This window comes from Melospiza georgiana, chromosome Z, assembly GCF_028018845.1.
Source record: "Melospiza georgiana isolate bMelGeo1 chromosome Z, bMelGeo1.pri, whole genome shotgun sequence".
Taxonomy (NCBI): Eukaryota; Metazoa; Chordata; class Aves; order Passeriformes; family Passerellidae; genus Melospiza; species Melospiza georgiana.
The window spans coordinates 47293521-47306995 of NC_080465.1; the positions used below are offsets into that span (position 1 = coordinate 47293521).

At 36.7% G+C, this 13475-nt stretch overlaps 1 protein-coding gene across 2 annotated transcripts in view; it reads left to right on the forward strand.

Moving 5' to 3' along the window:
* The window catches only part of ERCC8 (ERCC excision repair 8, CSA ubiquitin ligase complex subunit), a 29986-nt gene that overhangs the window by 1837 nt on the left and 14674 nt on the right, over positions 1–13475 (forward strand). For both annotated transcript variants that reach the window (XM_058044066.1, XM_058044067.1), the window contains exons 2-6: positions 244–339; positions 490–591; positions 9153–9276; positions 10839–10920; positions 11587–11655. In XM_058044066.1, coding sequence (XP_057900049.1) covers positions 244–339; positions 490–591; positions 9153–9276; positions 10839–10920; positions 11587–11655 — 473 coding nt within the window. The remainder of the gene's footprint in view (positions 1–243; positions 340–489; positions 592–9152; positions 9277–10838; positions 10921–11586; positions 11656–13475) is intronic.

Genomic DNA, 13475 nt, shown 5'->3' on the forward strand with positions numbered 1-13475 from the left:
TATGTACTTATTTCTCTCTTACCTTCCAAACAACAAAGTTGTTTTTTTTTTCTGCCAACTTCACAAGACTTATTTCTATCTCTGTATTGTGTAGTTTTGCAAAAATTGGCAAGAATAAAGTAAATGCATTGAAGGAGCATGAAATTAGGTTTCAGCTGTTCAGAGCTACATAATAACATTTTTTTTCATAATAACATGTTTTTCATCTCTCTTTCTTCCTTTTTTTTTTTTTTTTTTGGGTAGAGTTTTAAGTTTGGAGTTAAATAAAGATAGAGATGTGGAAAGAATACATGGAAGTGGTATCAACACCCTTGATATTGAGCCTGTTGAGGGAAGATAGTAAGTATATACTTTGGCTGGTACAACTGTCCGTGAGTAATTCACTGTGTTTGGGTACTGTGAATTTGTTGTCTTGTTGAACACGTTCATTATATTAAACATATTGCGATTATGAGTGTTTTAACTTCTGTGCTTCATTAACACTTTCAGCATGTTATCTGGTGGATCAGATGGCGTTATTGTACTTTATGACCTTGAAAACTTGAGCAGGAAGCCAAGTTACACGTGTAAAGCACTTTTTTCAGTTGGAAGGTAAGTCCTCTGAAGTTTTTTAAAACTACAAGTAGTTCTTGTGTGTCTAGAATTAAACTTGCAAATTAATGTCTGTTTTACTTTTGGGATGAAAAGAAAATACTGTAGAAAATACTGCTAGAAATCTTTGAAGGCTAGTAGCAGGAGGTAATTGTTTTATTCTTGATTTGTCTACTCTAATAGTTACAATATATGTATAGTGACTCTTGTATTGTTTGAGCAAATCTATAGCAATTTCATAAGCTAAAATGAAGGATACTGATTGTACTCACATGGAAACTAAAGTCAGATAGTCTTACATTGCTGTCGAGACCACAAAAAGAAGGCAGACCTGGTATTCTAACCTCATATTTTAACACTAGAAAAAGAAGACGGGGAGAAAAAGGAAACCCAGACCTTTCTCTAACTCATAATTTCTGACCTGTGAGTTTTCTTAATGTTTTATTTTGAAATTTGGTGCCTCTATGCCAGTAACTGAGAAAGAAGTTTTGAAACTGCTGTAGAAACATTCCCTGTATTCCCCAAATATATATAATACATATAATTTGAGTAAATGCACTTTTTAGCAGGATTATTATGCAATTATTTGCATAATCCTTTTCATCTGTTTGGAGAAAAATCTAACACCTATTTGAAATTGTTTTATTTCCCCTCTCTCTCTTTCCTGCTTTACTAGTAGCAACTTTTAGTTCATCAGGTGTTCAGCAGATATAGAAGTGATTTGTACAAAACTTCTTAAGAACATGTTTGAATGAAGACAGGTGTGCCACTGTAAAAATGGGATGTATTTTTCTAAAGAACAGGGTACTGCCATGCTGTGTGAAATCTTTATACAGAGTCCAAGCCTTAATTGATTTGTCAGGCTGTCCCTGCAGGCAGTACAAATTTTCCCATTATAGACATTAAGTCTTCTAGCAAAAGCTGTTTTTTTCTTGTATTTGGATAAAGGCTTGTCTAGTAGGTTAGAACTTCACCTAAGACTCACAGTAAGAGATATTCAATTTCATAATAGATTGGTAGCTGCATTTTCCCCTTATTTTTTCCCAGTCTACAAAATTATTTGAGGTCTGAGAGTCAGATGCTTCATGAGTCAGCTATGCAAGAATACAACAGATTTGCAACAATAAAAGGCCTTAACAATATCTTGAATCATAGGAAAGAAAAAGGCTAACAGAATATAGCTAATAAAACAAGTCCTGATGGCTGGGCTTCTTGCACAAAATTATTTTAAATTGTGGTTAAGAACATATAATGACTGTACCTCTCTAAATCTCAAAACTGAGATGAATTCTGAAACAGATGCAGCAAATTGAAGAAATTCATGCTAAGAAGGCACAATGTAAAAGCTACCAAATCTGTGTTAAAATCAGGCTATCATTAACTTCAGTTAGGTCAGTAGAAATAATCCATCTTTGAAGATTCTGTTTAGGAGTATGGTTAGTTGGTTATCTGTTTCTTGAGTAGGTGTTAATTTGCATAGCCATGTCTTTTATTTCTTACCACTCAAGGCATGAATTTTGTTAGTAGAATTTGATTTTGTGTGGCACTGCTCTAAATAACAGGCTTATGATTATTATTGTTTAAATATTCTTAGTAGATTTCTTTCCTCAATTATTTATTTGTGGTATTCATTAAGCTTCCTAGTATGTTTTAAATACTTGCTAACTAATTAGCTACTGTTTATATATATCTTCAGATATTTTGAATATTTTTCAGAGTTCCTGACTTAATAAATGAATTTATACTGCAGAAGCACCTCCTTCTGACTGTCTAGCTCCTGTCTTTGAAGGGTATAGTGCTGATGTCTTGTCCAAGTTTGCCTGTTGTCCAAGATTGAGGGCAGAACACAGATCTGATCTCAAAGTTCCTTAAAGAATATCCCGCTGAAGGCCCTTTAAAGCTGTTTCTTAATACCTGAACTGGGCTTGCTAATGATCCAGTAGAATAGAACAACAAAAGACGTAATTCCTGGTGGTAGGCTGTGATTTACTCCATGTTTCAAGTCTGGAATATAGGGCTGCTATTGCAAATACAAAAATAAAACTTTTCCTGTTTTCCTGGGAGTCAGCATTTTACCTGGTTTCAAATGATTCATGCTGACCTGGGACAAAAACTGGCATTTGAGTGTAAACAAACAATACCATTTCTAGATAATATGCAGATAATGCTTATCTTTAAGGTAGTCTCTACTACTCAAAACATGTCTAGGAAGAATGAATGACATTGACCTATTATCCACAGAATTATTTGTATTTCTCTATGGTAGAAAACGCTGCGATATTTTGAGTTATGGATGAAAATACTTCATTTGGAATGAACCGGGAATAATATACATCCTGAGATGTGAAACTAGGCTGAATGGCATGTAGCCACTACTAAGCTTAGCTAGTTCAAAGGTGGTTCCTGCAGAGCTACTCAAGAGTTTGTTAGTTCATTCCTCAGCCCTGTGGATTATGGGAGAATTGATTGTTCTTGTGCAGAGTTGATTACAGTCCAATGTTGTACACTTATAGTTACTGTACCCAGATAATTTGTTCCATGGGTTTAGATTTTTCTGCACAGTGAATGGAAAGGCCTTTCCAGGAGTAAGCTCACTCTGAGTTAAGCTTGATTTCCTGGCTCTGCAGGTACTGAAGATTTTTAGCTTGCCATGGTTTAACTCCAGCCAGCAACCAAGTTCCACATAGGTAGATCCCCTACCAATGGGATCAAGGAGAGAATCAGAAGGGTAAAATCTAGAAAATTCCTGGGTAGAGATAGGTTTATAGAGCAAGCAAAAGGTGCAAACACAAGCAGACCAAAGAATTAATTCACTTCTTCAGCCATTTCCAGGAAAGCAGAGCCCCATCATGCATAATGATTATTCAGGAAGACAAATGCCATAATTTCAAATGTGTCTCCTCCTCTTTCCTTGCTACCCCCAGCTTTATATACTGAGCTTGATGTCACATGGTCTGGAATATCCCTTTGGTCAGCTGGGGTCACCTGTTCTGGCTCCTCCCAGGCACTCCCAGTCCCCTCACTAGCATGTCAGTATGAAAAGCAGAAAAGGCCTTGGCTCTCTGTACGCCCTGCTCAGCAATAACAAAAGCACCCCTATGTACTAACTCTGTTCAGCACAAATCCAAAATGTATCCCATGCTAGGCACTGTGAAAAAAATTGATTCTACTCCAGCCAAAACCAGCACACCTCCCTGAAGAATAGAGGCATAAAATTTGTTGACTTTTAGCACTGTGCCAGAGTAACAGGCCATTCTAGGATATGCATCAGAGGTGGAAGAGCAATGCAGAAGTCATTAAACTAAGCTCAAAAGTTGCTCAATATCTCTTGCTTAGTATTGTCAGTGCTGGCTTCAGGCTAACTCTCCTAAAGGTGTCTTTTTTGCTTTGTAGCAACCCAAGTGAGCAGAAAATTTTATTAGCTCAGATGAAATCAGAACTATAAGATGTCGTATGAAAAGGAAAAATTTCCTCAACCTGTAGTTTTAGATTAGTCTGTCACTGCCCTGGAAAAGCTGAGACCTTTGTGTCCAACCAGCCCCTCAGCACCCTCTTATAGGGAGCCTTCACTGAATAGTCCTGCTGGATCAGAGGGTGGTTCAACTGACTTGTTCAGGGACACACACCAACAGCATAAGAGAGACCCCCTCAGCGGGGTTTCCCACTTTTTCCAAGTACATTACCCACTGCCAGTGCATGCTAGTGTCCATGAAAGACTCACTCTAACTATGGAATAACATTCTTTATTAATGAGAGAAAATTGTGACAGGTTAAGGTTTAAGCCCTGCCAGTGATAGATAGTTTCTGACTGCTAACACACGTTCAGGCCAATATACAGACAAGATTTAATCCCTAATAGGACGCACATAGAGTAGGGTTCTTACTAACAGGCATTCCTCTGGGGATGAAGACAGATCCTCTTATTGGCTGATCTCAGAAGTTATAGTGGAATCTTCCCTAACTTCACAATTTTTGACTTACTTTTGTACAATTCCATTATGTTTATTTGGAGCTTGAGGTATTGTACCTTTGTGACTAAATGGTGTAAAATTCTCTCCCTTTTCTCTTAAAGCTGCAGTCAATAAAATGCAGAGCACATGCTCAGTGAGGGGTGGTCTTACCCTGGTGGTGGGTAAGTTGAAGTTAGCTGAGTTGATTTAGATCATGGTGCTAGTAATGCCAGGGTTGTGGGTTTGATTCCTGTATGGGCTATTCACTTAAGAGTTGGACTCGATCATCCTTGTGTCTGCCTTCCAACTGAGAATATTCTGTGATTTTGAACTTTGGGTTGGGGGTCTGCATTAGTATTACAGTTAGATAATAATGAACCAATTTCATCCAAGAAGAGCTATTTAACCACAATTGCTGGTTCGACAGAAAGACATCTTCTCTCCCTTGGGAAACAGGTGATATGTGGTTTATCAGATACAACGTTCCCCTCCCTGCAGGGATTTCAATGGTGCCTGGCCATGGAGTCTTGGCTCCACCCCCCACTTCATCCCCCTTCGCAGGTGGTTGAGGTTGCAGGCTGTTTGTATGGGGAATCATTGTGGAATTGCTTTCAGTCATGCTCACCACATTCCATCCTGAAGAAGCAACTGCACTTTACCCTATAATTCCCATATCATTATAACTTCTGTTAGGATGTGAATATAGCTTTGCAGTTTCCTCCCATTTTACCCCCAGCCATCTTTCCGCATATTCCAATCATGACTAGTCACTCAAACTTCACAATATCCAAACTGAGAATGTTTCACACTTTTATACAGTGCAGATCATCTAATACATTTCTATTGTGTGGTTATCTGGTATTACTGAGGGTAGCCAACAGGCTAATTGTTTCTAATTATCCAAATCTTAACATACAGTATGATTATTAGAACAAAAAGCAAAAGAGTTACTATCAGCAACATGACAGCAGGGTGAAGCACTGTTGAGAATTCTGGTAGCTTTTAGTGACCATCCAAAAAGGGTATCCCACCACTTTATTCACATACTTCATCATGTGATTTGTCTCTTCCACATCATGATGGACAGTAAATAAAATACGTTGTCCATTTTTTTTGCATTTGTTGTCAACAAACAGCTAAGGTCTTCATGCTCTAACAATTTCTTTAGCAGCATGAGGTTCATACCAATGGGAGTAGGCTGCAATCTTGAATCAGAGTATAATTAGATTCTAATATTTTGATAGGATACAATAGGATCTGAATAACTTAAATTACATACTTAAATTACATGTTGGCAAAGTTATAGTACAAATATGAGAGTGATTACTTGTGTCTACAATAATGTTGTCCACAAATACAAAATCACAAGAGGATCTCATAGAAAGCTCATCCTTTACCATTATGCATGATTTCCAAGTTTTCATTAGGATGAATCTCAAAATGAGAAATATTTTGCTCAGGCAAATGCCTTAGGTTTTGATATTGTTGCATTCACAAATGTATCCTTGTTGCCCTCATTCAATGTTGGCATCAGTAGTCTTCCATTTATTTCCGTCTTTTCAGGTGCATACTCTATATTCCAGAGGATGAGTATAGTTCTATTGTAGTTTAATTCTAATGCAGTGACTGGGTATATATCATATAGTGAAGCATTGTGTATTGTTAACACAAAAGGTGTGGCTGTGCTGCTCATGGAATCATAGGTAAAATTGACTAAGTACCAGCAGAACTGGAATTCCTTTGAAATTCAGTTGTATTAACCCAAATTACCTCTCAAATTTCAATGAGTAATGGTTTTTTTGTCTTCCCTTGTGACTGTAGCTGTCATCAGGGCATGCATAGTTGAGCTTGCATAGAAGTAAGTGCTAAAGAAACATAGGTTTGGACTATGCTAAGTGCATCTGTGATCAATTAATGGTCTTTTTCATTAGCACCCTCCCACTGAAGTAATATATCCATTTGAAACCATTGATTATTTCTGAAAGCCAAAAGGGAAGATCATAGAGGATGTTTCAGTTTATTTAAGTCACTATTTATTGTGACTGGTTTTTTGTTCCTTAATAAGTCAGAGTGTTATTGTTTAGAGCTCCCCATCCTGTTCCCAGGATACCAGTCACATCCTTCCTTGTTTGCCTAGAGGAAGTGAGGTTTGTTTATGCAGCCATGCTGTCCATCATGCACAAGAGATTTTCAGGAGTAGTGAGCGAGCTGATTGGATTGTGAAAACATTATTCTGCATCAACAGTACAACTTATTTGAGAGACTGTGTTGCGTTAAATAACATTTACTGTTGACCTGTATTCTTGACTGAGAAGGAACCAATGTTATAAGTGTGAGGAGACAGTTCAATAAACAGCTGAGGCTGAGTTGTTAAAAATGGCGCTTCAGCACTTTTGAATTGAAGGCCCTCTTTCAGTCAAGAGTTTGGGTCTGTTCAAAGACAAATCACAAGTGTTGAATGGGATATTTTAAAGGTATGCTAACACTCTTTTTAGAAGAGCAAGTATGTATTGTTTTCTCCCTTCATCATAATCCACTTTGACATACAGCTTACAACAGTGCATAAGACTGTTGTCACGCATTTAGTTATTTTGAATTCAGCATATTGAGATGTCAGCGTCCTATTGAGAAGTTTAATCCCCTTCAGAGGTGAAAGGTTTTGATTTTCCTTTGTGATGATCCACTCCTGCCTTTAAAAGGTAGTGTTATGCAGTAGACAAATTTAGGCCAGGCATAGGTACACTGAGAAGCGCATACTCTTCTATACGTGGCAGTATTGAAGATCTGCATCTCTGTTTGCATAATGATACCCCTGCAGTACTTACTAATACTTACTCCTGGCTTGTGGAGGCCAGGACATTTGATAGAACAATGCAAAGATAAGAGCTGACGTAATGAAATATCATGGAGCCTTTTCTAGCTGCAGTTTTGCCATATAAGTACTGCATTTAGCTGAGATGGAATTAATTTCCTTCGTCTATACTACTATAGTTTGTATAGTAGTACGTTTCAGACTTGTGACCAGTCTTGATAGCACACTGATGTTTTAGGGAGTGCTGACCAGTGCTTGGTAGTGTCAAGGCAATCACCATTCCTCACTGCCCCCTCAGGGGGTGGACAGTAGGCTATGAGGAAACAGCTGGAACACCTGACCCACGTTGAGACATACTGATATTCCATACCGTAAAGTGCCATGTGCAGCCATCTAAGCCTGTGGTAAGGGGTTACTTTGGCATCACTTCACTGGTTGGGTGTTATAGGAACTTCTTCAAGCCAGGTCTCATAAGCTCTTAACACTTGGGTCTATAACATACCCAAGATGAGCTTAGCTACCCTTGGAGACCTAAAAATCAGCAGGATGGCTTCTGTTGTAGTGTTGGAAACAAAAGGATTTAATAAAAGGCAAAATAACAAATAGAGAAAAACCAAGCCAGGTGCAAGAGATTCTTGCTCTTGGTAAAATACCTCACCATAGTGATTAGCTTCTTCACTTCTTTTTCTAGTAAATTGCCCAGGTGGGACTTTTTGGCTTCTGTCCAATTAGCTATTTTTAAGTTTGAGATGGAGTCCCCTAGGCCTATTAGGCAGCTTTTTCATCTAATCCAGGAGAGAAATTTCTAGGCTTCTTTCCTTTTTGAGGGGACAAAAGATAGTTTTGTCACTCTGTCAACAGGGGGCACATTCCTGCACTGTGGGGGTTTGTTTGTTTGTTTGTTTGTTTTTTCCCTGGGTTCACAGGGTTTGTTTTGATTTGTTCCCTTTCACTTACAAAAATGTATTTTTCTCAATCCACAACTTTTCACACCTTCACCATTTGTATGCTCTCCCTCATCCCACTGCAGATTGTAGAGTAAGCAAACAGTTGATTTTGGGCCCCTGAAGCTGGATCCATGTGCATCCAGCTCAGATATGAGTCGTCTACCAGGTATTTGAATGACATGCATTATTCAGAGCCTGGTCAGTTGAGTCTGTATCCTGGAGCTGTCAAGATTGGCTCTGCTGCCTGTTCTTTCTGCCACAGTTTATTATTAATTGTATTGCAATCTCTAAATATCCGTAGTTCACTTGAAAGTTTCCTATTGTTCTTCCTCTTTGATTTCTGAATGCAAATATAAATGACTCTCAGTAACATAGCTGACTGCTCTCTGGTGACTTTGTCAGACAGGAATTGCCAATAAATGTGTAGCTGTAATTATTCGTTAATACTAATGAATTTTTTGAACTGCATGTGTGATTGTATTTTTCAATGGATTCATTTCTAAGAAGCATAAATGGTTGGTAGTGTTAAGCCATCACATTTAACATAAGATTTGTAAACATTGCAACTTAAATATTTCAAAAGAGTTTTTATGCTTTATTAGTGTCTTGAGATATGCTACAGTTATTATATTTTGAAAAGGTAATGATCTGTAGTTTCTTGAAATGAAGACTCTTCAAAGTAATGAATATTAGTTGAATGAAAATCAAGCCAACAAAAATATAGTTCTTCTTGAAAACCTCAGGACAAATTAAGAAAAATGTTTATGTTTTCAACTTGTCATCAAATGCCAAGACAACTACAAGATGATTATCAAAGCTCTTAACCAGTAGGAATATTTTTCTTGATTTTAGGAGTCATCCTGATGTACATAAATTCAGTGTGGAGACAGTCCAGTGGTATCCTCATGACACTGGCATGTTTACATCGAGCTCATTTGATAAAACCTTGAAAATATGGGATACAAACACTTTACAAGTAAGAGAGTTTCTACAGATTGCAACCTTCTTTGTGTACGTTATTTACTGTGTATCTGAAATTCTCACAGAGGTGAACAGAACTATGCATCCTGAAGATGAAAACCAGCTACCTGTTAGAACTGTGGGTGCAGCAGCAGGGTGGTGTGGTCCTGGAATTTGTGTACACCTTGATGTGTACCTGCCCATTTCTGAAGACTGAATGTCTAAACTTTAGGAGAGCCTGGAACCCTTGGAACAGTTCCTTTCTGCTTTTGCAGTGAACAGGAATACAGCTAGTTGAATTTTACCTTGCTGGGTAAACCTGTCCAGCAAGGTCTAGTCTGCTGTTCATTCTTGGGGATTGTTGAGTCTAATGGCAGTGGCTACTTATTTTTAATAACCAGCATCTAATAACCAGTACTTTTGAAGGACTGGTGGTCTTGGCATACAGGATGCAGGTTCTGAATTCTGCTGTTGTAAGCACTATAAACACCATTTCTAAAAATCAGTAGATAATGAGAGAAACCATTAAAACCACACTAACCAATGTAACTGACATTAATAAGGTAAACAGATTATTTAGGAATTTTTGTTGCTTTGATTCAGTAATCCTGACATCTTGTGTTGGACTGTGAATTCATGGCTGTGGTTTGTCCTGTTCCCTATGAACATTTACATTGAGTCATAGGATTTGGAATTTACATTGATAGTATTTGACTGCTTTTTCACACATGGCGAAATATTTTTTTGAAAAGAGGTCTGTCATTCTAGGGATGTAATATGGAAAAAATTAGCTTGTTTGGTGTGGTTTCCTTTCTTTTTTTTTTTTTTTTTAAGATATAAAGCTATGTTTGCAGTTGCTAAATCTCATTAAAAAATTAAGTCTCCAGATGGATAGTTTTGTGACCATCTCTTGAAAGACACAGTGTACACATAAAAGTTATTAAATGACCTGTTCTGCCACTTAATGGTGTTTTTGAAAGTACAGACAACTCAGTTTTGAGAGATTTTTAATACACAATATTTTAGAATGACACAAAAAAAGTAGTTTACCTGGAAGAAATTGTACTTATTAAAGTAAATATTCAAGTTTATTAAAGTAAATATGTCCCATTGGTTTTAAATAGTCATGAGGCAGATAATAGTTTTATATGGAACTACTTTATATTTTTGGGAGTTGAAAATAGTGTGTGGTATTTGTGAATAAAAAGGGTCTTTAAACTTAGTCTGATGTGCCTTCTTCCTGTTGACACTATTTCTATATTACAACCTTTTTGTTTACTTACTAGCTTTATTAAATTTTGGTAACTGTCATAATTTCCATGCATGCTTCTCATTTGTCAGTTTTCATGGTCTGTCTTTTGGGTCATCTCTGAGTTCTGGTGCTGTCCTGCTGTTGGAAACAGGCTTGCTCTGTGATGTTTGTGTTATCTGGCTTCTAACCAGGAGAGTTATCATTACTATGTAAATAGTAATATTTCTATTTGTCTTACTTTTAGCTGTTACTTGAAAAATAATGGTGAGCATCTACATTCTGCTAATATATTTGCATTGTAATTAATTTAATATTTTTATTATCAGCCTGCAGATATATTTCATTTTGAGGGAACAGTCTATAGCCATCATATGTCTCCAATTGCTACAAAGCACTGTTTAATAGCAGGTATGTATCTGTTTTTAAGAAACAGATATATATAGAGATAGATAAGGTTTATAATAATAAGCAAGTAATATTTCAGTTGGGTTTTTTCCCCTACTCTTTATTTTTACATAAATCAAGTCTTGATAAGATGTAAATTTAGTAGTACGATAAAATACTGTCTATTATTTGGATGATGTCAATGAGAGTATCATATTTGTTCTTCTGAAATAATGCATCAATCAGTTCTCCTTACTGATAAAATTCTTAGCTGTAATTAGATTCTTTCATTAGATAAGTTATCATTTAAATGTTATTAGATCCAAATATAGTAAATTTTGTAAATAGATCTGTGTATTGCTACATGTATACAATTAAACTATGTTTAGCAAAAAAAATATTTGAGGAGATATTTTTAAGTTTCCCAAGTATGATCCTGTTTACTTCCAATTTCTAAATTTTGTTTTTTACATGGTAAATTTGTTTGGACTAAAAATGTAAATCTATTATTAGAAGGATTAAGCATAAAGCATCATATTAATAGAAGCATTGCTCTGACTGAATGAGCAGTTATGCAGCTAGCATTTTTCTTCTTTTTTTTTTTTTTTTTTGCCATTGCTAAGATTTTTTTGTTGTTGTTCTTTCAGATGCTGGGAGGTTTTTTAGCTGTCTTTGTTTCTCTTGTTACAGTTGGTACCAAAAGCCCCAAAGTACAGCTCTGTGACTTGAAGTCTGGATCCAGTTCTCACATTCTGCAGGGTACTTTTTAGTCTGAAACATAATTGTTAAACAATAACTACTTTGAGTAAAAACAAGTCCTGTAAAGAAACACTATATACAATGTATTCTTTGTCAGTAACATGAGTAATTTATTTGTAGCCAGTTGTGAAAGTTACACAGTGGCAAGAGGTTCTTCTGGGTGTTTTTCTAGAGCTATTGAATTGCAGAATACAAACATTAATTAATGAGCAGTTACTACTGATGTTTGGACATTTTCATGGTGTAATCAATACTGATTACTATTTATGGTTAAATATAGTCATTGGTTTGGGGGGTTATGGAGTCAACAAGTTGTGTTCTACATGGTCTTTAATAAAGAAAACCAAGTAAAACAAGAGAAGCTCCCCACCACCCTCCAGAAAAGAAACAAAAAGAAAATTTCATTGCTTTTAAGAAAGTATCCCATGGAGATGTTTTAATGGGTTTGTTTAGAAGTTTCTCATTTCTGTAGAACAACCTTTCTGTAGAAGGATATTACCAAATAATTTCTATTTTCCTAATTCAGTTAAATGTAATGTTTTATTGTTCCATAATCCATTACTTTTGTCACTCAGTAAGAATTTGCCTTTGGTGGCCCTTTTCTAATGTGTACTTTCTGGAGTGTCAGTATATATACACATGCTCAAGAGAAGGCAGTCATGAAGCAAATCTTCATGCTTCAACTGTAGAGAAACATTAACTCAGACACAGCAATGTGCAAATGCAGCTTTATTTCTTCACTGGTCAGCTAAGTCTCAAAGGAGCCTAGGTGATTTTTTTTGTGATGCAGAGCTTAAGCTGTTGAACTTCTATGAACAAGCATCTCATGTTCTGTTCCTAGAACTAAAAGCTCCAGACAGGGCAGTGACCAAAACAGTTCTCTAAAGATTCTGTTTGGTTTCATTAGGGTTTCTTAATTTTTACATAAGAATTAATGCTTTCCAGGCACAATTTCCGCTGTGTCTTTGTACACAACCTGTGGTAGCCTGTTACCTCAAGTGCAATATTGGAGGAATAAGTGGAAGGAGAATATGTTATTAATTACGGATAATCTTCCTTGCAGAACTGAAGCAATCAGTAGTGTCTTGACCATATGTACGGATATTTTCACATAGGCTAAGTCTAGCAGCTGAAATAGAGGTATATGCATGGCTGTAGTTTAATTAATGGATCCCAATAAATCTGTCTGCTCTGAGCCTTCTAAGTGTATCCTGTAATACCTGTATCTTGGAGGCTTTTCTTATTATCCTGGTCATTGCAGTGATTTGAGTAATTCAGATAATGGGAAAGCACCTACTAGAAGATGCACCAGGAACAAGGTGGTTTGCACAACCTATAAACTGCGTTAGCAAGAATGTATTTTATGATTTAGTTTATTTTTCAGTAATATGTTTCTGTTATGGTGTGAAGCATGATTGCAGTCTTTCCATTTAGGACATCTTATCCTTCCCATTTTCTGTACTTATTTAACATAACTTGCCAAGTTTTAAAGTGTGGGTATGTGCATGTGTGTGTATAAAAAACAAAACCAAAAAACATGTACATTCATGTACTAAAAGACCTTTCAGATCGTTGAGTCCAACTCTTAACCCAGCAATGCCAAATCCACCACTGAACTACATCTCTGAGTGGCACATCTATACATCTTTTGCATATCTAATGGGTAGCGACTCAACCACTGCCCTGGGCAACCTGTTCCTGCCAGAATTTTATTTGTAAAGTATGGGAATTTTTCCTAACAGCCAGTCAAAACCTCCATTGGTGCAACTTGAGGACACTTCCTCTCCTGTTGTATGTTACTTGGGAGATTGACCCCCCAC